This window comes from Oncorhynchus kisutch, linkage group LG20 (genome assembly GCF_002021735.2).
Source record: "Oncorhynchus kisutch isolate 150728-3 linkage group LG20, Okis_V2, whole genome shotgun sequence".
Classification (NCBI taxonomy): Eukaryota; Metazoa; Chordata; class Actinopteri; order Salmoniformes; family Salmonidae; genus Oncorhynchus; species Oncorhynchus kisutch.
Window position 1 is genome coordinate 14,739,951 of NC_034193.2, and position 24,395 is coordinate 14,764,345.

Sequence of the window (24,395 nt, forward strand, 5' to 3'; positions counted from 1 at the left end):
GACCTTGTGAAGATGCTGGAGGAAACAGGTACAAAAGTATCTATATCCACAGTAAAACGAGTCCTATGTCGACATAACCTGAAAGGCCACTCAGCATGGAAGAAGCCACTGCTCCAAAACCGCCATAAAAAAGCCAGACTACTGTTTGCAACTGCACATGGGGACAAAGATTGTACTTTTTGGAGAAATGTCCTCTGGTCTGATGAAAGAAAAATAGAACTGTTTGGCCATAATGACCATCGTTATGTTTGGAGGAAAAAGGGGGAGGCTTGCAAGCCGAAGAACACCCATCCCAAATGTGAAGTACGGGGGTGGCAGCGCCATGTTGTGGGAGTGATTTGCTGCAGGAGGGACTGATGTACTTCACAAAATAGTTGGCATTGTGAGGAAGGAAAATTATGTGGATATATTGAAGCAACATCTCAAGACATCAGTCAGGAAGTTAAAGCTTGGTCGCAAATGGGTCTTCCAAATGGACAATGACCCCAAGCATACTTCCAAAGTTGTGGTAAAATGGCTTAAGGACAACAAAGTCAAGGTCTTTTTATTTGTTTTGCTGGTAAATCTTTTAAATAAATTTTTTATCTTATTAACACTTTGTTTTAGCTAGCTATTTGTGTAGGTAAGTAAACACAATGAGAGTGGCCATCACAAAGCCCTGACCTCAATCCTATAGATAATTTGTGGGCAGAACTGAAAAAGCGTGTGTGAGCAAGGAGGCCTACAAACCTGACTCACTTACCCCAGCTCTGTCAGGAGGAATGGGCCAAAATTCACCCAACTTATTGTGGGAAGCTTGTTGAAGGCTACCCGAAATATTTGACCCAAGTTAAACAATTTAAAGGCAATGCTACCAAGTACTAATTGAGTGTATGTTAACGTCTGACCCACTGGGAATGTGATGAAAGAAATACAATTCTTAATAATAATAATTCTTAATAATTCTCTCTACTATTATTCTGACATTTCACATTCTTATAATAAATTAGTGATCTTAACTGACCTAAGACAGGGAATTCTTACTAGGATTAAATGTCAGGAATTGTGAAAAGCTGAGTTTAAATGTATTTTGGTGTATGTAAACTTCCGACTTCAACTGTATGTACGGTTGCTAGACTAAGAAGTTATATAGTGTGCTAAAATTAACTCCAATTTGCCCCTGTTCCTACTTATAGCTGAACAATATGTGAAGGAATAAAGGCATCATAATGTCAGTAATGTGCTTGTAGTTTAGGGAGTCATATATTGTGCTATTTGTTGACGCATGGTGTCAAAGTGTTTGTGCCGTGCGCCACAGGAGTGTGAGATAGTCAACCATGTTCACACTCAATACGGTCCCAGTCTCACCCTGCCACCAGTCTCATAACAGTGTGGCTGCTGCCAAAGTGAGATGAGAGTGATTTGGCTAGGTCTCAGAGATGCCAGGCTGGACTCCCACCATCACCTCAGACGCACCAGTGATAGATTCCTACCCACAGATGTCACACCTAGCAGTCTAAAACTGCTAATGAAGCTCTCCTGGTGATGGCAGCGTTTTTTATTGATCAGGGGGGTTGAATGATGCCAGCTGTAGTTAGGGAGGTGAGATACACTTCACGTGGCATGACATGTTCTGCAATTGCCATCAATGTTATGCTTTGTTGACATAATATTTCCTTATATAATCATGTAGTTTCACATAATATGTAGATTTTTGAGTTGCTATTGAAAGTGATTGAAGTACTGACATTTTCCAATACTCACCAGCAGAGGGCGCTCAAACCTAACGTATGCACATCGCCACTTGCAATCTCTACAAACTCAAATCTATGTTAATTATATACTGTTTACTTGTATGCACACAATACATTACTGTCACTAAGACTGGTATTAAACTTCTTTAGGTGTAATTGTGTAGCTTTCTATTCAGTATGCATCGTATCTCATTGGGCTCCCGAGTGGCGCAGCGGTCTAAATGACTGCATCTCAGTTTTAGCAGTGTCACTACAGACCCTGGTTCGATTCCAGGCTGTATCACAACCAGCTGAGATTGGGCGGCGCACAACTGGCCCAGCGTCGTAAGGGTTTGGCCGGGGTAGGCCGTCATTAGAAATAAGAATTTGTTCTTAACTGACTTGCCTAGTTAAATTAATAAACATTGCGATGCACAGCCTTGCCAGATGTTGGTTTTTAGGCAGTTGGCCTTGTCTTAGCTTACATAACGGCCTCTGTTGAATACTTTTTCCTAAATTGGAGGAGGACAGTGAAAAGCTGCCGCAAGTTCTTTAAAAAGACACTGACGTCAAACACACGTCATTGTTCTTCGAATGATTGCTTTTGCATTGTAAAATGTATTTTGTGTGACTATGTTCTAAGGTATGGATCGGAATATCATAATCACAGTGATGTCGTTGTATTTGGTACAAATCATTCCCTAAGTTCTAGACCTCAGCTGAATCTGGTAATGAGTGGTGTGGCTGTTGACCACGTTGAGGAGACTAAATTACTTGGTGTTACCTTAGATTGTAAACTGTCATGGTCAAAATACATCGATCAATGGTTGTAAAGATGGGGAGAGGTCTGTCCGTGATAAAGAGACACCACACTCCACAAAGCAAGTCCTGCAGGCTCTAGTTTTATCTTATCTTGATATTGTCCAGTCATATGGGGTGGCAGGTAGCCTAGTGGTCAGCATTGGGCCAGTAACCGAAAGTGTTGCTGGATTGAATCCCCGAGCCCACAAGGTAAAAACATGTTGTTCTGCCGCTGAACAAGGCAGTTTACCCACGGTTCCTAGGCTGTTATTGTAAATAAGAATTTGTTCTTATCTGACTTGCCTAGTTAAATAAAAATATATAATCAAGTGCTGCAAAGAAGGAGATACAGTAGTTAAGCTGCAGCTTGCACTTCACTGTAATCAGGGGGCTAATATTAATACTATACATGCCAGTCTCTCTTGGCTAAGGCTGAGTTTTTTTTATAAGACACATTCATGTTCCAAATTGTTTGCATAGTCAACTTAAACACAGCACTGACACACACACTTACCCCACCAGACATGCCACCAGGGGTCTTTTCACATTCCCCAAAAGTCCAGAACAAATTCAAGGAAATGTACAGCATTATACAGAGCCATGGAACACAAGTGAACAGCAAACTTTTTATTTTTTAAACAAATAAAGCAACACATCACGCACGGCACAAGGCCTACTTTTTGTGTGCATGCACTGACATGTAAACTACATGACCAAAAGTATGTGGACACGTGCTCGTCGAACATCTCATTCCAAAATCGTGGGTATTAATATGGAGTTGTTCTCCCTTTTTCTGCTATAACAGCAAACACTCTACTGGGAAGGCTTTCCAATAGATGTTGGAACATTGCTACAGGGACCTGCTTCCATACAGCGACAAGAGCATTAGTGAGGTCGGGCACTGATGTTGGGCAATTAGGCCTGGCTCGCAGTCTGCGTTCCAATTCATCCCAAAGGTGTTGGATGGAGTTGAGGTCAGGACGCCGTGCAGGCCAGTCCAGTTCTTCCACACCGATCTCGACAAACCATTTCTATTTTGACCTCACTTTGTGCATCGGGCATTGTCATGCTAAAACAGGAAAGGGCCTTCCCCAAACTGTTGCCACAAAGTTGGAAGCACAGAATTGTCTATAATGTCATTGTATGCTGTAGTGTTAAGATTTCCCTTCACTGGAACTAAAGGGCCTAGCCCGAACCATGAAAACCCGCCTCAGACCATTATTCCTCCTCCACCAAACTTTATAGTTGGCACTATGCATTCGGACAGGTATCGTTCTCCTGGCTTTCGCCAAACCCAGATTCTTCAGTCGGACTGCTAGATGGTGATGCGTGATTCATCACTCCAGAGAACTTGTTTCCACTGCTCCAGAGTCCAATGGCTGTGAGCTTTACACCGACGCTTGGCACTACACTTGGTGATTTTAGGTTTTTGTGCGGTTGATCTGCCATTGAAAACCATTTCATGAAGCTTCCGGCGAACAGTTATTGTGCTGATGATGCCTCCAGAGGCAGTTTGGAACTCGCTGTTGAAACCGAAGACAGAAACGTTTTACGCGCTTCAGCACTCGGCGAACCCATTCTGTTAGCTTGTGTGGCCTACCACTTTGTGGCTGAGCCGTTGTTGCTCCTAGATGTTTCCACTTCACAGTAACAGCGCTTACAGTTGACCGGGGCAGCTCTAGCAGGGCAGAAATTTGACGAACTGACTTGTTGGAAAGGTGGTATCCTATGACGGTGCCACGTTGAAAGTCACTGAGCTCTTCAGTCAGGCCATTCTACTGACAATGTTTGTCAATGGAGATTGCATGACTGTGTGCAAAGATTTTATAAACCTGTCAGCAATAGGTGTGGCTGAAATAGCCGAATCCACTAATTTGAAGGGGTGTCCACATACTTTTATATATATAATGTATGTGTAATTGCAAGATGTATTGTCATTAAGTGGCAGACCCCAGTAAGACTACCTGCCGCCATTGGCGTTGGCTAATTTGGATTTGGATTTTTTTATGGATCCCCATTAGCTGTACTCTCATGTACTCCTCCTGGGGTCCAGCAAAATTAAGGTAGTTATACAATTTTAAAAACATTACAATACATTCACAACAGATTTCACAACACATTACGTGTGTGCCCTCAGCCACTACTCTACTACCACATATCTACAATACAAAATCCATGTGTTATCGTGTGTCTGTGCCTGTGTCTCTTCACAGTCCCCGCTGTTCCATAACGTATATTTTTATCTGTTTTCTACTGCTACTGTATGTTACTTGATGTGGAATATAGTTCCATGTAGTCATGCTCTATATAGTACTGTGCGGCTTACATAGTCTGTTCTGGACTTGTGAAGAGACCTCTGGTGGCATGTCTTGTGGGGTATGCATGGGTGTCTGAGCTGTGTGCTAGTAGTTTAAACAGACACCTCGGTGCATTCAACATGTCAAAACTTCTTACAAAAACAAGTAGTGATGAAGTCGATCACTCCTGTACTTTGAGCCATGAGAGATTGACATGCAAATGATTAATATTAGCTCTACGTGTACATTTAAGAGCCAACTGTGCTGCCTTGTTCTGGACCAGTTGTCATTTTCCCAAGTTCCTCTTTGTGGCACTAATGTGGATCCTAATCAAATCAACAACAACAGATCATGTTCCATGCATACACCATATAATGGTTATTTTGTTTCCTCAATATGCGTTCTAGATTGTGTAGTTGTAAAGGCTTTACATGGTGCTCTTGCTGTTTGTTCTGACAATGTCACACAAAAGACAAGTCAGTCATTAGAAGTATCAATGATGAAATGAAGTCAGATTTTCCTCCACAAAACATTCTATGAACATAGTGTTCTGTGCTGTATGAGGCAGAAGTTTCCACCGTGGCACTTTCAAATGGCAAGATGTTTTTTTTCTCCTCTTCACGGATTTATAAGAAGAAGAAGTCATATATGCTTCATAAAGAGTGGTTACAATCTATATAAAAAGCCATGCTTATAGATTTGATCTTGTGTTTCAGGATCTTTCTCATGGGCTGGCAGAACTTCTCAGCTATGAAGGCAACGTGGAGGAGGACTTCTGTACTACTTTTCAGGTGGGAAAAACACACATTCTTACACACAATAACACTTGTGAAACATAATATATTTGACATCACCATATAATACATACTGTTACAGCACACGGGAAGCGCTCCACTAATGTGATGAATGTCATTGTAGGTGTCGCAGGAAGAACTAGGTGTGATCAAGTCCTACAATCTGAAACCGGGAGGAGATAAGATTCCTGTCACCAACCAGAACAGGAAGGGTAAGTGAGCAGTAGACAGATGCCAGAGAAAAGATCACTGTCCTGCAGTAGCTTGGGATATCTAACAGTACACTGCCTTTCAGACTATGTGGCAATTGTTTGTTCTCTCATAGTTGATTGTTTGATTATTCTTGTCTTTGCAGAGTATGTCCAGCTGTACGTAGATTTCCTGCTGAATAAGTCCATTTACAGGCAGTTTACTACCTTCTACTATGGCTTCCACAGTGTGTGCGCCTCCGACGCTTTGATGGTAAGAATGTCAAGACTTTTGGGCTTCCCGAGTGGCACAGTGGTCTAAGGCACTGCATCCCAGTGCTAAAGGCGTCACTACAGATTCGGGTTTGAACCCAGGCTGTGTTGCAGCCGGCCGCGACCGAGAGACCCATGAGGCGGCGCACAATTGGCCCAGCGTCGTCCGGGTTTCGGGGAGGGTTTAGCCGGCCAGGATGTCCTTGTCCCATTGTGCTATAGCAAGTCCTGTGGCGGGCCGGGTGCATGCACGCTGACATGGTTTCCAGTTGTACAGTGTTTCCTCCGACACATTGGTGCTGTTGGCGTCCGGGTTTAGTGAGCAGTGTGTCAAGAAGCAGTGTGGCTTGGCAGGGTCATGTTTCAGAGGATGCATGGCTGTCACGGATGTGTGGAGAGACGCACCAAGGCGCAGCGTGATTAAAGTTCCACATATTTATTTAAGCAAAACTTCCAAACAAAAAGAAACAAACAACGAACCGTGACATCAGAGGTGCAACATGCACTAACCTAAAACAATATCCCACACAGCAGGTGGAAACAGGGAACCTTTAAGTATGATCCCCAATTAGAGACAATGAACCTCAGCGGCCTCTAATTGGGAACCATACCAAGAGCACCAACATAGAAATAATACACCTAGAACAGCCCCTAGTCACACCCTGACCTACTATACCATAGAGAACCAAGGGCTCTCCATGGTCAGGGAATGACAGTACCCACCCAAAGGTGCGGTGTCCGGCCACAAAACCTGAAACCAACTTGGGAGGGTAGGGGAGTGATTCGTGTCGGTGGCGGCTCCGGTGCAGATTGTAGCCCCCGTCCAGACCCCGGATCCGGCCATGGCGCCGGGCTGAACGCCGTGCCTGGACTGGGCATCGGCGCCAAGGAGGGCTCCGGCCATGGAGCTGGGTTGGACGCCGTGCCTGGACTGGGCACTGGCGCAGAGGAAGGCTCCGGCCTTGGAGCGGGACAGGACGCCGTACCCGGACTGTGCACCGGCGCAGAGGAAGGCTCCTGCCATGGAGCGGGACTGGACTCCATGCCTGGACTGGGCACTGGCGCAGAGGAAATCTTCTGCCATGGAGCTGGACTGGGCACCGTGTCTGGACTGGGCACCGGTGCAGAGGAAGACTCTTGCCATGGAGCGGGACTGGGCGCCGTGACTGGACTGGGCACCGGCGTAGAGGAAAGCTCCTGCCATGGACCTGGACTGGGCACCGTGTCTGGACTGGGCACCGGTGCAGAGGAAGACTCCTGCCATGGAGCTGGACTGGGCACCGTGCCTGGACTCTCCAAACCTTTGACCGTCGCTGGAGGTTCCGGACTGTGGACCGTCGCAGGAGGTTCTGGACTGTGGACCATCGCAGGAGGTTACGGGCTGTGGACCTGTCGCAGGAGGTTCCGGATTGTGGACCATCGTAGAAGGTTCCGGACTGTGAAACATCGGCGGAAGCTCTGGACGGGGAACCGTCGCCGGAAGTTCTGGGCTGGGAACCGTCGCCGGTAGCTCTGGACTGGGAACTGTCGCCGGAAGCTCTGGACTGGGAACCGTCGCCGGAAGCTCTGGACTGTGATCCGTCGCCAGAAGCTCTGGACTGTGAATGCGCACTGGATGCCCAGTGTGTGGAGCAGGTACAGGACGTACCGGACTGGGAAGGCCCACTGGAGGTCTGGTGCGTGGAGCCGGCACAGGTGGCACCGGACTGGTGACACGCACTTCAGGGCGAGTGCGAGGAGCAGGCACAGGACGTACCGCACTGGGGAGGCACACTAGAGGCCAGTTACGTGGAGACGGCCCAGGTTTCACCTGACTGATGACACGTTCCTCCTAATGCCTGCGTTGCCACATACTCCTAGCCAACTCCATTCTCTGGTACTCTCCTTGGGTCGACCGACCACCTCTCTATCTCCTCCCAGGTGGTCTCTGGCTCTTCCCTCTGCTCAGCCGCCAGCTCCATGTGCCCCCTCCCCCCCCAAAAAATATTGGGGTTTCTGTGGCCGGGATCTGATGACACGCTCCTCCAGAGTTTGCCATTCGGGCTCTGGCACTCTCCTCAGCTCAACCGGCCACCCTTTGTGCCCTCCCCCCCAAAAAATCTTGGGGTTGTCTTTTCTGTGGCCCCGGCGTCGTCGCCATCCTCCCTCATAACCTTCCGTCTGCCGCCAAGGAAGGGTCTCGCATCCTCTCATGTACTCCCAAGTCCAAAACTTCCTCACCTCATGTTCACGCTGCTTGGTCCTTTGTTGGTGGGATATTCTGTCACGGATGTGTGGAGAGACGGACCAAGGCGCAGCGTGATTAAAGTTCCACATATTTATTTAAGCGAAACTTCAAAAAAAAAAAAAAAGCTACGAACCGTGACATCAGAGGTGCAACATGCACTAACTCAAAACAATATCCCACACAGCAGGTGGAAACAGGGAACCCTTAAGTATGATCCCCAATTAGAGACAAAGAACCTCAGCTGCCTCTAATTGGGAACGATACCAAGAGCACCAACATAGAAATAATACACCTAGAATACTCCCTAGTCACGCCCTGACCTACTATACCATAGAGAACCAAGGGCTCTCCATGGTCAGGACGTGACAATGGTTCTCGACCTTCTCCTCTCCTGAGTCCTGGATATCACAAAAAAGGGGTAGAAATGTTTTTACAAAAAGAAAATGTAAAGACTTTTAATGTCAAAATGAATTAATAAATTAATCCTAATTGGCGTGACAAACTGTAGAACCATTGTCCATAACGATTCTTTAAAGAACCATAGAAAGGGTTCTATATATCCCCAAAAATATCCCATTTGAGGTAAGACCCAGATGCATACAACGTCGAATTAACAACAGTTTATTAATCCAATAGGGGCAGGCAAAAGACAGGTCAAGGGCAGGCAAGGGTCTGTAATCCAGATAAGTGGGGCAAAGGTACAGGGCGGCAGTCAGGGTCAGGGCAGGCAGAAAAGGTCAAAACCGGAAAAACTAGAAAACAGGAAAAATCGAGAGAGACCGAGGGAAAACCGCTGGTAGGCTTAACGAAACAAAATGAACTAGCAACAGACAACCAGAGAACACAGGTATAAATATACAGGGGATAATGGGGAAGATGGGTGACACCTGGAGGGGGGTGGAGACAATCACAAAGACAGGTGAAACAGATCAGGGTGTGACATAAAAGGGTTATAACCATGTTTTGGTGCTATATATAACTTTTTTAATGGTTCTTTATAGAACCTTAGGAAATAGTTATTTATAACAGCTTACAGGTTCCATTTAGAACCTTCAAAAAAGGGTTCTGCTAGGGTTAAAAGCCAAATAACCCCTATCTGGTATTATTTAGAACCATTATTTTTTAGTGTGTATCACTGAAAGGACATCATTTGTTGTGCAGCATTTCAGTGCCAGCTGGTCCTGCTTGAAGTGTCAATAGTGTTCAACTCATGTAGAAAGTTCCTGATTAGGCAGCGTAGGGAGAAACGTGAGGTCCATTTTGCATTTGCATTTTACAGAGAGGCAATGAGGAGTTGGGACTTGGCTGTGTGTGCATGAGGGTGTGTGAGTGAGTGTACTGTTCCTCGCTGCCTGCTAAATGTGTTCACAGAGCTCCCCTCCCCCTCTCTTGACATAGGCCTCCTAACAGGGATTTTTGTGTACTCTGTCTCTACCCTGTAACCAGGGCTCTTTGGGCCATAAGGGGGAGGCTCGTATGAGTGGCCTATAGAAAGTGTACGTGGGAACCACAATAAATGACGAGAGTGACGTCCTTCCACGAATATAAATCAGACAGACCACAAAGCTTCTGTATTCATGCAGAACCAGGCCAGCTTTATGGTTAGATTTGCATGGTTTGACATGGGAGGATCTCTGGCCGTTATCAATTGCTTTCCCATTAGTTAATTAACTGTTTCCTTGCTGACCTGATGACAGAAACCGAACGGCATATTGTAGAACTAACAATGAGTGAAAGATGGACCACACCAAACGTCTTTGATAGGCAGGCCACGGTCTGTATCCAGACCCGTACGGACCACGGGTCCCCATCAAAAAATACAATTTTGTTGTAATGTTTGAGTCACTCAGATAACATATGAACATAGAATTGCAGGAAATAAGCTTTAAAACTACAACATTTTCTCTCCAACAACAAGAGCAATGTTATCAGTGTGTGTCGTGGACAGTGCTTGTGTTGGGGTTGGAGTTTGTTACTACACTGATAAATGTCAATATCAATCCGGACCTTTTCCATCTAGGACATTTGTGTGACTGGACCTTTTCAAATTGTATTTGAGTAACCCTGGACTACACCAAGTAATCAATCAATTAGAATCAATTCAAATTGACATTTTTATTTTTTATTTTTTTATTTCACCTTTATTTAACCAGGTAGGCTAGTTGAGAACAAGTTCTCATTTGCAACTGCGACCTGGCCAAGATAAAGCATAGCAGTGTGAGCAGACAACACAGAGTTACACATGGAGTAAACAATTTACAAGTCAATAACACAGTAGAAAACAAAGGGGGAGTCTATATACAATGTGTGCAAAAGGCATGAGGAGGTAGGCGAATAATAACAATTTTGCAGATTAACACTGGAGTGATAAATGATCAGATGGCCATGTACAGGTAGAGATATTGGTGTGCAAAAGAGCAGAAAAGTAAATAAATAAAAACAGTATGGGGATGAGGTAGGTGAAAATGGGTGGGCTATTACCAATAGACTATGTACAGCTGCAGCGATCGGTTAGCTGCTCAGATAGCTGATGTTTGAAGTTGGTGAGGGAGATAAAAGTCTCCAACTTCAGCGATTTTTGCAATTCGTTCCAGTCACAGGCAGCAGAGTACTGGAACGAAAGGCGGCCAAATTAGGTGTTTGCTTTAGGGATGATCAGTGAGATACACCTGCTGGAGCGCGTGCTACGGATGGGTGTTGCCATCGTGACCAGTGAGCTGAGATAAGGCGGAGCTTTACCTAGCATGGACTTGTAGATGACCTGGAGCCAGTGGGTCTGGCGACGAATATATAGCGAGGGCCAGCCGACTAGAGCATACAAGTCGCAGTGGTGGGTGGTATAAGGTGCTTTAGTGACAAAACGGATGGCACTGTGATATACTGCATCCAGTTTGCTGAGTAGAGTGTTGGAAGCCATTTTGTAGATGACATCGCCGAAGTCGAGGATCGGTAGGATAGTCAGTTTTACTTGGGTAAGCTTGGCGGCGTGAGTGAAGGAGGCTTTGTTGCGGAATAGAAAGCCGACTCTTGATTTGATTTTCGATTGGAGATGTTTGATATGAGTCTGGAAGGAGAGTTTGCAGTCTAGCCAGACACCTAGGTACTTATAGATGTCCACATATTCTAGGTCGGAACCATCCAGGGTGGTGATGCTAGTCGGGCATGCGGGTGCAGGCAGCGATCGGTTGAAAAGCATGCATTTGGTTTTACTAGCGTTTAAGAGCAGTTGGAGGCCACGGAAGGAGTGTTGTATGGCATTGAAGCTTGTTTGGAGGTTAGATAGCACAGTGTCCAATGAAGGGCCGAAAGTATATAGAATGGTGTCGTCTTCTACATGATTAAAACACACTGGTGTACTGCAATTAACTGTAGTGTAGTGAACTTTCAGACGAGCTGACAGCGATGGAAATTTCCCTCATTGTTGTATTGCGGTCATTGGTATCTGTCTGGGCAAGGACTCTGCTGCACTTGCAAAAACAAATATTTGACTGTTCAATTATCTGTTTGCTGAACGTGTCACTGAATGCCAGAGTTGGTATTTATGCCACAGCTGAACCGACCACAAACCACAGTTAAACATTCATTCAATTATTTTCCTGGTGCAGTAATTTTAGCATGCATGCTGAGTTATCCATTTTGGATAATGGAGATTGAAAAGAAACACAAAAATAGGAATCTAATATGCATTGTTTGGTTCTAAATAAACCGAATAAAAAAACCTGGACGCTTAGTAAAGCTCAAACCAAGTTTATTCACCCGCTTGGTCCTACAGCTGCATAAGACCAAAAACATATTCACACATGTACTGGTATTTAACCCTTTCTCCTATGCTGAGTCTCCTACACATCTGAACAGCCAATACATCTCTATTGCTAATAGAACCTTAGTGATATCTGTTCTTCCTTACATCATCTGACCTGACCTCGGCCCCAAATTCCTCACTCCTCCCCATAGGATCCCTGATGTCCAAAGACAACATATTCTGACAGAATGTAAACGGTCTAAATTCCCCTCTTTCCCTCAGTGACATGAATAAGGAAACTTCATATTTTCAATTTAGAACTCAGAACCCATCAGAATGTAACAGGAATATCATTTTCAACAGAATGCAATGAAGTGCAATATCAGAATCAGTAATACTATGTCATTTGTCGCAATGACTAAACTTGACGGGGTCTCAAATGACAAATGTCCCTGAGCTTTTTGTTTTTGCACTGAGACTAAAACAAAAATCCCTCTTTCAATCTTGGTAGGACTTGCTACTTAATATGGTCTTGTTGCACCAGCACCAACATATAACTTGCCAGTAGTTAGATATATTCAGTACTGCTTCTATTTTTAGTTCTGTTAGTGCAATCTATTAGATTTTTCCTCTTACCTTTCAAAGGCAGTGCATGCTCATATGAACAGGCTCATATTGTACATGTATTTTCATGCTGGTCAGTGAAAGTGGGACAGAAACATGTACTGTACATGTAGGAAAAGTCAGCTTTAGCCCCCACATGGCCCCACGCCAGTGAATGCAATCGGCTTTCAAACCAGCTCCTTGATACAGTTACGCAATGGTTGTCTACGCTTGCATTAATTATGCAACACTGCTGTGACAGCAATAACTCACTGGCTGTCTAGTGGGGTGAGGGGAGAGAGGGAGAATGGGGGAGAGAGGGGAAAGAAGGTGTAGCAGACCACAGTTTGGTCTGTCCCAGATTCTTCAGTAACTCTATACCTCAGCTGGATCTTGCCATTGGCTTGGCTTGCTCTAGCTAGTCATCGGGTTGCATTTCTGTTTGCACTTCATGAACAAGGTGAAACTGTGCTGCTGTGAGGCAGTCCTGCAGAGCGTGCACTGCCTGACACTGCTGTCTGGGTGTGTTTTGATAAAGTGGAGTCATGATGTGATAACCCAGCTAGCACACAACTTTCTGAGAACCATATGTTTCTTTGCGCTTGGTGAGAGCGTGGTTGTCCTATAGTTATTTGGCATATAACCTTGCCACAATGTTCTGGGAGTGGTGCAGGATACCCAGCTAGCACATAACGTTCTGAGAACCATATGTTTCTTCGGTGGGAATTTTAGTACTATGTTTTCTGCAGGTTTCCTCATGGTTCTATTTAAAGTCATGTTCTCAGAACGTTCAGAGAACATTAAGAAACAATATTCTTCTGTCGGAATTTCAGTACTTCAGCATAATGTTTTCTGCAGGTTCTATTTTAATTCATGTTCTCTGAACATTAAGAAAACTTTCCATAAAAAACACAAGAGAACATTAGTAACATTCAAAGAAAGTTTTAAGAATATTATTTTAAAACATTCCATTCTCAGCGTCAACAAAACTCTCGCTATCCTCGATCTTTTAGTATTTATTCGGATTCGAGGCAGAGGCTACTGTTCCTGGGATTGAAACAGGAAACAACACAACAAATAAAGTACATAATATACATAAATATACATAGCACTACATTTACATTACAATTTAGCCATTCAGCAGAATTTCCCATCCAGAGCGACCCTCAGCTAATGCATTCATCTTAAGATAGAAAGGCGAGACAACCACATATCACAGTCGTATCCCAACCACGTATCACAGTCGTATCCCAACCACGTATCACAGTCGTATCCCAACCACGTATCACATGCATTAAACAATACATAATACAATACAAAATGCATAAAAATGGCCTGTGTCTCATCACAGTACCTGTCATGCCGTAAGGTGTTATTTTATCTGTTTTTATTGCTAGTTTGAGTTACCTGGGGTGGCAGAGAGTTTCATTTAGTCATGGCTCTATTTAATACTGTGTGTTTCCCAGCCTCTGTTCTGGACCTGGGGACTGTGAAGAGACCTCTGTTTGCATGTCTCGTGTGGTACTGATGAGTGTCAAAACTGTGTGCCAACTGCTTGAACAGACAGTTCGGTATCTTCTTTTTTTTACCCCTTTTTACCCCTTTTTCTCCCCAATTTCGTGGTATCCAATTGTTGTAGTAGCTACTATCTTGTCTCATCGCTACAACTCCCGTACGGGCTCGGGAGAGACGAAGGTTGAAAGTCATGCGTCCTCCGATACACAACCCAACCAAGCCGCACTGCTTCTTAACACAGCGCGCATCCAACCCGGAAGCCGGCCGCACCAATGTGTCGGAGGAAACACCGTGCACCTGGCAACCTTGGTTAGCGCGCACTGCGCCCGGCCCGCCACAGGAGTCGCTGGTGCGCAATGAGACAAGGATATCCCTACCGACCAATCCCTCCCTAACCCGGACGATGCTAGGCCAATTGTGCGTCGCCCCACGGACCCCCCGGTCGCGGCCGGTTACGACAGAGCCTGGGCGCAAACCCAGGGACTCTGATGGCACAGTTGGCGCTGCAGTATAGCGTCCTTAACCACTGCGCCACCCGGGAGGCCAGTTCGGTATCTTCAACACATCAACACCTCGCACAAAGACCAATAGTGATACAGTTGATCTCTCCTCAACTTTGAGCCAGGAGAGATTTACGTGCATGTCATTGATATTTGCCCTCTGTGTACATCTAAGTGAAATACGTGCTGCTCTGTTTTGGACCAACTGCAATTTGCCTATGTGCTTCTTTGCCGCACCTGACCACACAACTGGACAGTATTCCAGGTGCCACAAAACTAGGACCTGTCTGGTTGACTGAGATATCAAGAAATCAGAGCAATGCCTCTTCCCATGTTAAGTGTGTTCAGGTGTGTTGGCCACGCCCACTAATTGGCCACACCTGATCTTAATAAGTGATTGTTTCCTTTAAAATGGGGTCTGTTTGAATAGACTAACATGAGTAGCTTTGTATGAGTAAAAAAACATGGCATTCTAGCAACATCCTGGTGGTGCAGTGGACTATTCCATGATTAGTGAACAGAAGGTTCAAGTCTCACATATACCATGCCACAATGTATGTGTATGTGTTTGCATTATTAATGCTAATTAATTTCCATGTGACCTATCTGTGCTTAGAGTTCAAAACAGTTAATGCTAGCTAGCAGTGTTATTAAAACAGTTAATGCTAGCTAGCAGTGTTATTAAAACAGTTAATGCTAGCTAGCAGTGTTATTAAAACAGTTAATGCTAGCTAGCAGTGTTATTAAAACAGTTCATGCTAGCTAGCAGTGTTATTAAAACAGTTCATGCTAGCTAGCAGTGTTATTAAAAGTCTTATTGAAACATGTTCTCAGAATGTTATTTCTTTACTTTAATAAAACCTCCCAGGAAAACATCCAGGGAACCATAGTAAAGTTCTCAGAACCTCAGCTTTACCGGTCAGGACACTTATGGCTTCGTTCCCAGAACCAATGGAAAACCAAAAACGTACATTTCCACAACATCCAAGGAACCAAATGTGCTAGCTGGGAAGAGTGTATGGGACTTAAAGGTGGTCAAGGACAGAGTAATACAGAGAAAATATGCAACTATGTCTATTTAGTTTGCAAAATGAGGCCAAATGTATCAAGTTTCCAAACTTGATAATGCTTGTATAATTTGTCTGATTAATACTTTAGACAGTGTGTGACACAACAATCCATGCATGACACTACCATAGTCATGCACTGCTCTGTTTAAGTGCACACTGGTTGTCTTGTGAAGTCCTGCAGTTTCACTGGAATCCCATTGTGTCCTGTAGTTTCATATCCTGCAGTTTTACAGTTTTTCAGATTATTGCGATAGTGACTCTGTGTCATGTCCCTCTCGTTGTAGTTACTGAGGCCCGAGGAGGTGGAGATCCTGGTGTGTGGCAGTCCCAACCTGGACATGAGCTCTCTGCAGAAGGCAGCCCAGTACGAGGGCTATAGCAAGACTGACCCCACCATCAGGTACTGTAAACCCATCATTATATCATTCATTGTGTAAAAGGCCTGATGTCTTATAGATATTAAAGCCAAAATCCAGAGTTTCTAAATTACCATTGAACAGCAGGAAATATCCCAGATGGTGCATTTAATTAAAGTAGGTCCTAATGATTGTGCCTAACCCTAACCTTAAAGTAAATAATCTAATGTGTTGCTCCGTCTACGTGGTCAGGGCGTTCTGGGACGTGGTGCTGGGCTTCCCTCTGAAGTTCCAGAAAAGGCTGCTCCACTTCTCAACAGGAAGTGACCGCGTCCCCGTGGGAGGAATGGCCGACCTCAACTTCAAGATCTCCAAGATTGATGCCTCCACCGAATGGTGAGATACTGCAGATGTCCTCACTGTGTTCTTTCTTATTCATTGTAAACATGTTGAAATGTACTAAAAGCAGACCTCCTTTATTCAGTTGCTATTGTCGCATTTGATTTATACAGAACAGCAACTGTGAACAAACGTGAATTTATCGTTGACCTTTTCTTCCTTCCAGGTTGCCTATATCTCACACATGTTTCAACCAGATCTGCCTGCCACCATACAAAAACAAAAAAGAACTGAAGCAGAAGTTAACTATTGCCATTTCAAATGCGGAGGGATTTGGACTGGAGTGAACTCAGATAACGACAATGGTTAAACTGCCATTTATCTTTGGTTCGTGGTCAGTAGGGTGTGTATATTTGAACATGTTCAGATATGCTACCAGTAATCTCTCAGCTTCAGTATTTCTTAACAATATACTTAATTAACCAATCTGTTTCTGTAGAATATTGAGTGAAAAGTTACATTACAAGTATAGCCTTCAAAGCTCCCCCGTTTGTGCTATAAATAACTTGCCTTTTGGATATCAACATGGACATGGAAAATGTTCTGCCCAGTCCATTAAGCAATGGAGTTGTTTATTAAAGTAAGAGGTTGAATGTAGGTCAGAACAGGGCTGGGTTGGTCTGTGATAAAATAGTTAGACAAACAGTCTGCCAGTAGTGTGGTGTCAGCTCTTAAAGTGACAGAGCCCATCTCTCCTCCTGAGTTCCTGTACCGCCTCTCTTTGACAAAGGCCTTTTCAGGCCTAAGATTTAAATCATTCCGAGTCTGATGGTAAATTATGAACACAGATATTATCTTGTTGGTATTTATACTAATATATTTTGTTTTCAGAGGTCTCAGAAGTTTTGAAACATTTGGAAGACGTTTCCGTTATGTTGTTCGGGAGCAGAGTTTTTAGACGACCCTTTCTGGATGTTTTCATGTAGAGCATGAAAGGGAATCAAGCTTCGGTAAGGTTTATCATGTTGGGGCGGCAGGTAGCCTAGTGGTTAGTGTTGGTCCAGTAACTGAAAGGTTGCTAGATTGAATCCCCGAGCTGGCAAGGTAACAATCTGTCGTTCTGCCCCTGAACAAGGCAGTTGACCCACTGTTCCTAGGCCATCATTGTAAATAAGAATTTGTTCTTAACTGACTTGTCTACTTAAATAAAGGATAAATAAATACAGTAGTTGTGCTGGTATATGGCTATTATTGATGTGGGAACTTACTGTGTACCTTGTTTGCTTACTCCCACATTGCCGGTGATGCCTCTCGGTACAGATTACTTCTCTTGGTACAGTTGGCATATTGTATGGAGAGGTATGAAATAGTTACAAAACACCAATGAGATCACGATTGATATCAAGGCAAGTATGAGTTCGGTGGACTTCGCACACCTGCAGGTTAGAACGATGAGATGGATTCATGAAATGTACAGTATCGGGAACTATGTCATGTGATTTAATGCTGTTGTAAAGGGATCTCTTTTGTAAAGTGGTGACACTTGTGTGGTAGTTAGCTCGCTCAGGATGTCCACATTTCATGGACTGTATGATTCCTCTAAAATCTTGAAAATAAAAATAAGGTCTTTGTTGAAACAGATCCGTTGCATGTGTCACTCCTGTTGCATGTGGTGTCCAATTAACCAAAGGTTACCAGGCTTAGACGATCTTGCCTTACATTGAGTCCTCCCTCATCACTCTTTCTCCTCAGGTAATGGACACTGTCTGCCTGTGCTTCTCTAACAGGAGCAATCGGTTGTTTGGATTTATGAGCCCAGGTCAACCGTTTATAGTTCTCCCCAACAGTGAGGAAGTGAAGTTGCAATGCATACCACCAACTGTGATGTAATGGAAGTTATTTAAAGTATACTGCATAGATAACTATTTACATCTCATCATTGAATGTATATGTTGGACATGGGGATTTAGTCACAGTTAAGTTCAGTGGAGGCTGCTGAGGGGAGGACGGCTCACAATAATGGCTGGAATGGAGTGCATGGAATGGCACTCCATTCAGTGGAATGATACCATTCCACTGATTCCTCTCCAGCCATTACCACGAGTCCATCCTCCCCAATTAAGGTGCCACCAACCTCCTGTGGTTAAGTTATCCTGCACTCTAGAAAACATACGAAAGGGTCTGAATACTTATGTAAATGTCATATTTCATTTTGTTATTTGAAATACATTTGCAAAAATGTACAAAAAAACTGTTTTTGCTTTGTCAATATGGGGTATTGAGTGTAGATTGAATTATTTTATCCATTTCAGAATAAGGCTGTAACATAACAAAATGTGGAAAAAGTATAGGGGTCTGAATACTTTCTGAATGCACTGTAAGTTATCCTGCATTCTAGAAAACCTACTAATCATGTGGCCTGTTGCTGATTTTAAACATGTGCACTATGTTCTTCCGGAGAAGCCTTTTAGCATAGTTGACATGATGAGCTAATGCTTTAAATTGGGAAAGTGTTAAGCAGTAGCCAAGCTTGTGAAAATATAGACCAGTCCCCCAATCACAGGAGGGGTCCCCCAGCAAAAATAAAATGACTACTAGCCTTCCATTTAAATCTGGACCCAGCTGCTGCTAGGAACCTCTAAAAGCATCTATGTATAGACAGTCTCTGTAGACTTTCTCTAGTCTATGTACAACTTTGTACTGTAGCCAGCTGAGAATGGACCCCTATCATAAAGGTTATCAGATAGCCAGTCAGTCAGCAACCATACTCACATGATAAACCATAGAGACTGTTGTAGATGACGCAATCACATCACATGGCTGATCAGAAGGTTGAGTCTCTCAGTAATCTATTTGACCTTCCTACAATCAGACAGCTATGTGTGTCCAGTTTGGCCCCGAGTGAATGACAGCCCTCCTCTGTCTCACACCTCAAGGTTGGTCCAGATCAAGAATCAGGCCAAAGGTAGACCAGAGAACTCAATAGCCAGGGGCCACCTTCATATTTGTCTGATCAAGGCCATATAACACCTCACCACATGCCATCGGAGGCGTGTTAAAAACACTTTATAAAGGTTACCGCCATTCATCAGATCACCAACCGCCCGGTTTCTGAAGTGACAATGTGTACATTCATAGTTTGGATTGCAACTGGAAAAAAGACAGTTATCGCATTCAGAATGCCTTCGAGGCATGCCAGGCCACTGCTGATTGACGAACAGGGTTGGACAGGTTGGGTTCCTACAGCAGAGGACTCGACTTAGAACGGTAGAGTGTCGACAAGCAGAGTAAAAAGGTGCTCCCATTTTTGTGTGCCTTTGCTGTACTCTGAGAACTGAACGTAATATTGATATAAACCCAATGTACCTGAGCGTGGACTGGTTGAAAACACGTACAGGCATAGGATTTTAATTTGACCTGCAGTGTCGCAGCAAAATTATTCCAAACTTTTTATCCATAATGTTGCTTGAGCTGTGGTTAGGTTATTATCTGGTCAAAACGAGGCTACATGAAAAGCGGAATACTGTTAATATAACTGTGTGCTAGTGCGTGTTTTCGGGGAATTTATGTAACTGATGAAGCTCATCTGCATTTCCTGCAGAGCAGGAAAATTCTCAGCAACAAAAGAGTGATCTAATTAAGATCCTACATCTGAGTACCAGTACTTGCAAGCGAGGTCACAACAGGGCCTAGGTATGTTCACTCATGACAGCTGCCCGAATACCTCAGCTGTGACTCCTTGGCTCACATTACCCAGTGGTTCCCAACCAGGGGTATTAGGACCCCTGGAGGTATTTGGCCTATCCACTTGAGAAAACTCATGAGATCATTGGCTTACTGGTAAAATGCACATGAGGGGGTACTTCAGGGGTACTCCGGGCAGAGCGAAATTCATTTGGTGGTATATTAGCCGAAAAAGGTTGGGAACCACTGTCATAACCCATTTTTTACTGGCACAGGTTTAGTCTCTCTAGACAGACGGGTTACCTCCCACAATGTACCAATGTTCCAGGTCTGGGATTTCCGAGACTAGCACAGGTTGGCAAACCTACACCATTGCTAAGTGCAACGAATTGTAGATTAACTGATTGCTCTCAGGTAGAGAAGAGTATAAGAACCTTATGTCCGAAGTTCACTGAAACCACTCCACATCATGCAAAAAATGTACTTATCATGAAACCAAATTCATATCCACAAGTATCTGTTTTCATTCCATATTGTCTGCTACTGTAGTTCTACTGTATAGCCTGCTATGTCCCAGTTCTTCACAATAGCAACTTCTTCCCTTTTACATTTTATTGACTTAACTACATGGCTGTGAACGTGTTGTCACACTCCCCCAGCCTATGACCAGCATAATAGGAGGGAAATTATGAATGTTTTCACTTTTCATCCATAGGTTATTGCCTCCCGAGTGGCGCAGGGGACTAAGGCAGTGCAAGAGGTGTCACTACAGACCCTGGTTTGATCCCGGGCTGTATCACAACCGGCCGTGATTGGGAGTCCCATATGGCGGTGGAAAATTTGCCCAGCGTCGACCGGGTCAGGGGAGGGCGTCATTGGAAAATAAGACTTTGTCCTTAACTCACTTGCCTAGATACATAAAGGTTAAATAAAATCAATTTAAAAACATGTAGTGCAAGGTAAACTTTTCAGGGTCAATGATAAGGTTGTACAGAGTATTGGTGACACATGTTTATTTTGCTTAATCTAATGCTCTAGTACTGCACACGCATTAATGTGTCAGTTAACCATCTACATAAAAAAGGTTCTGAATGTTGTTTTGCACTGTACATGGCGTTCACAGATTCCATTGTAGTGAAGTGACATTTATCATACAGGCTATATTATATACAGTACCTCACACCCAAACCCGTAATAAGACTATGCAATGAATATGAAACTGAATATCGGACTCCATTATCATGTGAATGCTATAGGCCCATAAGCGAATCCGATGGTTCTAGTCAAAGTAGCGAGCCTTGCGTCACCACTCGGAATACTTTAAGTTACATGTGTCCAACATAACCCTAATATTAACAGGCTGAGAGACAAAGAGCTAATATCTTGCGATCAATGTCCCAGCATTAAATGATTGAGTTAACCTCAGCTCAGAGCTGCACAGTTAGAGGCCGAGCATATACAGTGAGGGAAAAAAGTATTTGATCCCCTGCTGATTTTGTATGTTTGCCACCTGACAAAGAAATGATCAGTCTATAATTGTAATGGTAGGTTTATTTGAACAGTGAGACACAGAATAACAACAAAAAATCCAGAAAAACGCATGTAAAAAATGTTATAAATTGATTTGCATTTTAATGAGGGAAATAAGTGGTTTGTTAGTTTGTTACCTGTATAAAAGACACCTCTCCACAGAAGCAATCAGATTACAAACTCTCCAAGGATGTCAGGGACAAGATTGTAGACATACACAAGGCCGGAATGGGCTACAAGACCATCGCCAAGCAGCTTGGTGAGAAGGTGACAACAGTTGGTGCAATTATTCTCAAATGGAAGAAACACAAAATAACTGTCAATCACCCTCGGCCTGAGGCTCCAGGACCAGTGTGGTTGTTACTGACAAGAAGCAAATGGCTGAGCTCTTTAATTAATCACCACTTCATTAAGTCAGGATTCTTATTTGACTCAGCCATGCCTCCTTGCCTGTCCAACATTTCCTCATCTTCCAACCCTTCTAATGCAAGTATCCCCGATGCTCCTCCCTCTTTTTCCCTGTGTCACTACAAAGTTTCTCCCTGCAGGCGGTCACTGAGTCCGAGGTGCTAAAGGAGCTCCTTAAAAACTTCTTAAGGATCGGTGTCCCAACTTCAGGTGAAACTGGAGGGCGCGCAATTCAAATAAATGATCATAAATATTATGGATTTTAAACATTTAGGTACATAGAAGTGTCTGATATTGGCTGAAAGCTTAAATTCTTGTTAGTCTAACTGCACTGTCCGATTTACAGTAGCTATTACAGCGGAAACATGCCACGCCATTGTTTGAGGACGGTGCCCCACATCAAAATATTTTTCCACCGGCACAGTTTCACACATTCACATATAACGATTAAATAGTCACTTACTTTTTGAAAATCTTCCTCTGATTTGTCATCCAAAGGGTCCCAGCTTTAACATGTAGTGTCGTTTTGTTAGATAAAATCCTTCTTTATATCACAAAAAGTCAGTTTAGTTGGCGCCATCGATTTGAGTGATCCACTCGTTCAACTTGCAGAGAAAGGAATCTGAAAATCTACCCCTAAACTTTGTTTCAACAAGTCAAAATACATTTCTATTTACTCCTCAGATACACTAAAATGTAATCAAACTATAATATTCAATAATGATGTTCAATATGAAACCGATTTTAGCAGGTGGATAATGACTTCATGGCTCGCGCAAACACGAATTTCCAAAACTGTGTCCTTCTACTAAAACTGATATTTCTTATTAGTTTTTACAAGTTACAAGCCTGAAACCTTGAACATAGACTGCTGACACCCTGTGGAAGCCATAAGAATTGCATCCAGGGAGCTAATTGTCAATATGAACTTTCTCTTGCATTTCTAAGAGGATGGTTGGTTTTTTCTTAAATAAAATAATAAACAATATCCAACACCTGCACAAAGCCTTTTAGATGTGAATACACTACAATACACTGTTTGGTTGCAGGTGTTGGGTAACTTTAAAAAGAGCAAGGTTGGGTTGATGATGCTGGGTTATTGGTGCCAGGCTATTGAGATATGACCCAGCGGGTCAGATCAGAAGACTGGAGGCATATCTTATTAGGCACGTGGCTTTTAGATATTTATTTTTTGTCCACCTGTGAGAGTAAATGTTATTCCTGTTCATCAGTTCTGTTTTATAGTTATGACATGTTAAGGTTGAACATTGACATTTTTGTAACTTCAATACGCCTTATGTAACACCTGGTACAGTGGCTGTCGGGGCCGTTTAAGACGAGAGAGGAAGGTATTTTTGGATAACTGTCATTCATATTCCATTCACACAGCTCAATGTAACATCGATAGGTTTAGACTACTGCATGATACTCACATTTTCCCTGTACCAATTTTATTTATTTTTATTTTTATTTTACCTTTATTTAACCAGGTAGGCAAGTTGAGAACAAGTTCTCATTTACAATTGCGACCTGGCCAAGATAAAGCAAAGCAGTTCGACAGATACAACGACACAGAGTTACACATGGAGTAAAACAGACATACAGTCAATAATACAGTATAAACAAGTCTATATACAATGTGAGCAAATGAGGTGGGAAGGGAGGTAAAGGCAAAAAGGCCATGGTGGCAAAGTAAATACAATATAGCAAGTAAAACACTGGAATGATAGTTTTGCAATGGAAGAATGTGCAAAATAGAAATAAAAATAATGGGGTGCAAAGGAGCAAAATAAATAAATAAATAAAATTAAATACAGTTGGGAAAGAGGTAGTTGTTTGGGCTAAATTATAGGTGGGCTATGTACAGGTGCAGTAATCTGTGAGCTGCTCTGACAGTTGGTGCTTAAAGCTAGGGAGGGAGATAAGTGTTTCCAGTTTCAGAGATTTTTGTAGTTCGTTCCAGTCTCAGAGATTTTTGTAGTTCGTTCCAGTCATTGGCAGCAGAGAACTGGAAGGAGAGGCGGCCAAAGAAAGAATTGGTTCTGGGGGTGACTAGAGAGATATACCTGCTGGAGCGTGTGCCACAGGTGGGAGATGCTATGGTGACCAGCGAGCTGAGATAAGGGGGGACTTTGCCTAGCAGGGTCTTGTAGATGACATGGAGCCAGTGGGTTTGGCGACGAGTATGAAGCGAGGGCCAGCCAACGAGAGCGTACAGGTCGCAATGGTGGGTAGTATATGGGGCTTTGGTGACAAAACGGATTGCACTGTGATAGACTGCATCCAATTTGTTGAGGAGGGTATTGGAGGCTATTTTGTAAATGACATCGCCAAAGTCGAGGATTGGTAGGATGGT

The 24,395-nt window shown here is 43.6% G+C and overlaps 1 protein-coding gene across 4 annotated transcripts in view; it reads left to right on the top strand.

The window, feature by feature from the left end:
* LOC109865865 (probable E3 ubiquitin-protein ligase HECTD2) overlaps nucleotides 1-18,058 on the top strand; it is a 36,193-nt gene extending 18,135 nt beyond the window's left edge. For all 4 annotated transcript variants that reach the window (XM_020454345.2, XM_020454346.2, XM_020454347.2 and 1 more), the window contains exons 16-21: nucleotides 5,527-5,601; nucleotides 5,729-5,816; nucleotides 5,960-6,066; nucleotides 16,007-16,122; nucleotides 16,331-16,474; nucleotides 16,644-18,058. In XM_020454345.2, the coding sequence (XP_020309934.1) occupies nucleotides 5,527-5,601; nucleotides 5,729-5,816; nucleotides 5,960-6,066; nucleotides 16,007-16,122; nucleotides 16,331-16,474; nucleotides 16,644-16,764 (651 nt within the window). In that variant the 3' untranslated portion in view covers nucleotides 16,765-18,058. The remainder of the gene's footprint in view (nucleotides 1-5,526; nucleotides 5,602-5,728; nucleotides 5,817-5,959; nucleotides 6,067-16,006; nucleotides 16,123-16,330; nucleotides 16,475-16,643) is intronic.
* The last annotated feature ends 6,337 nt before the right edge of the window (nucleotides 18,059-24,395 follow it).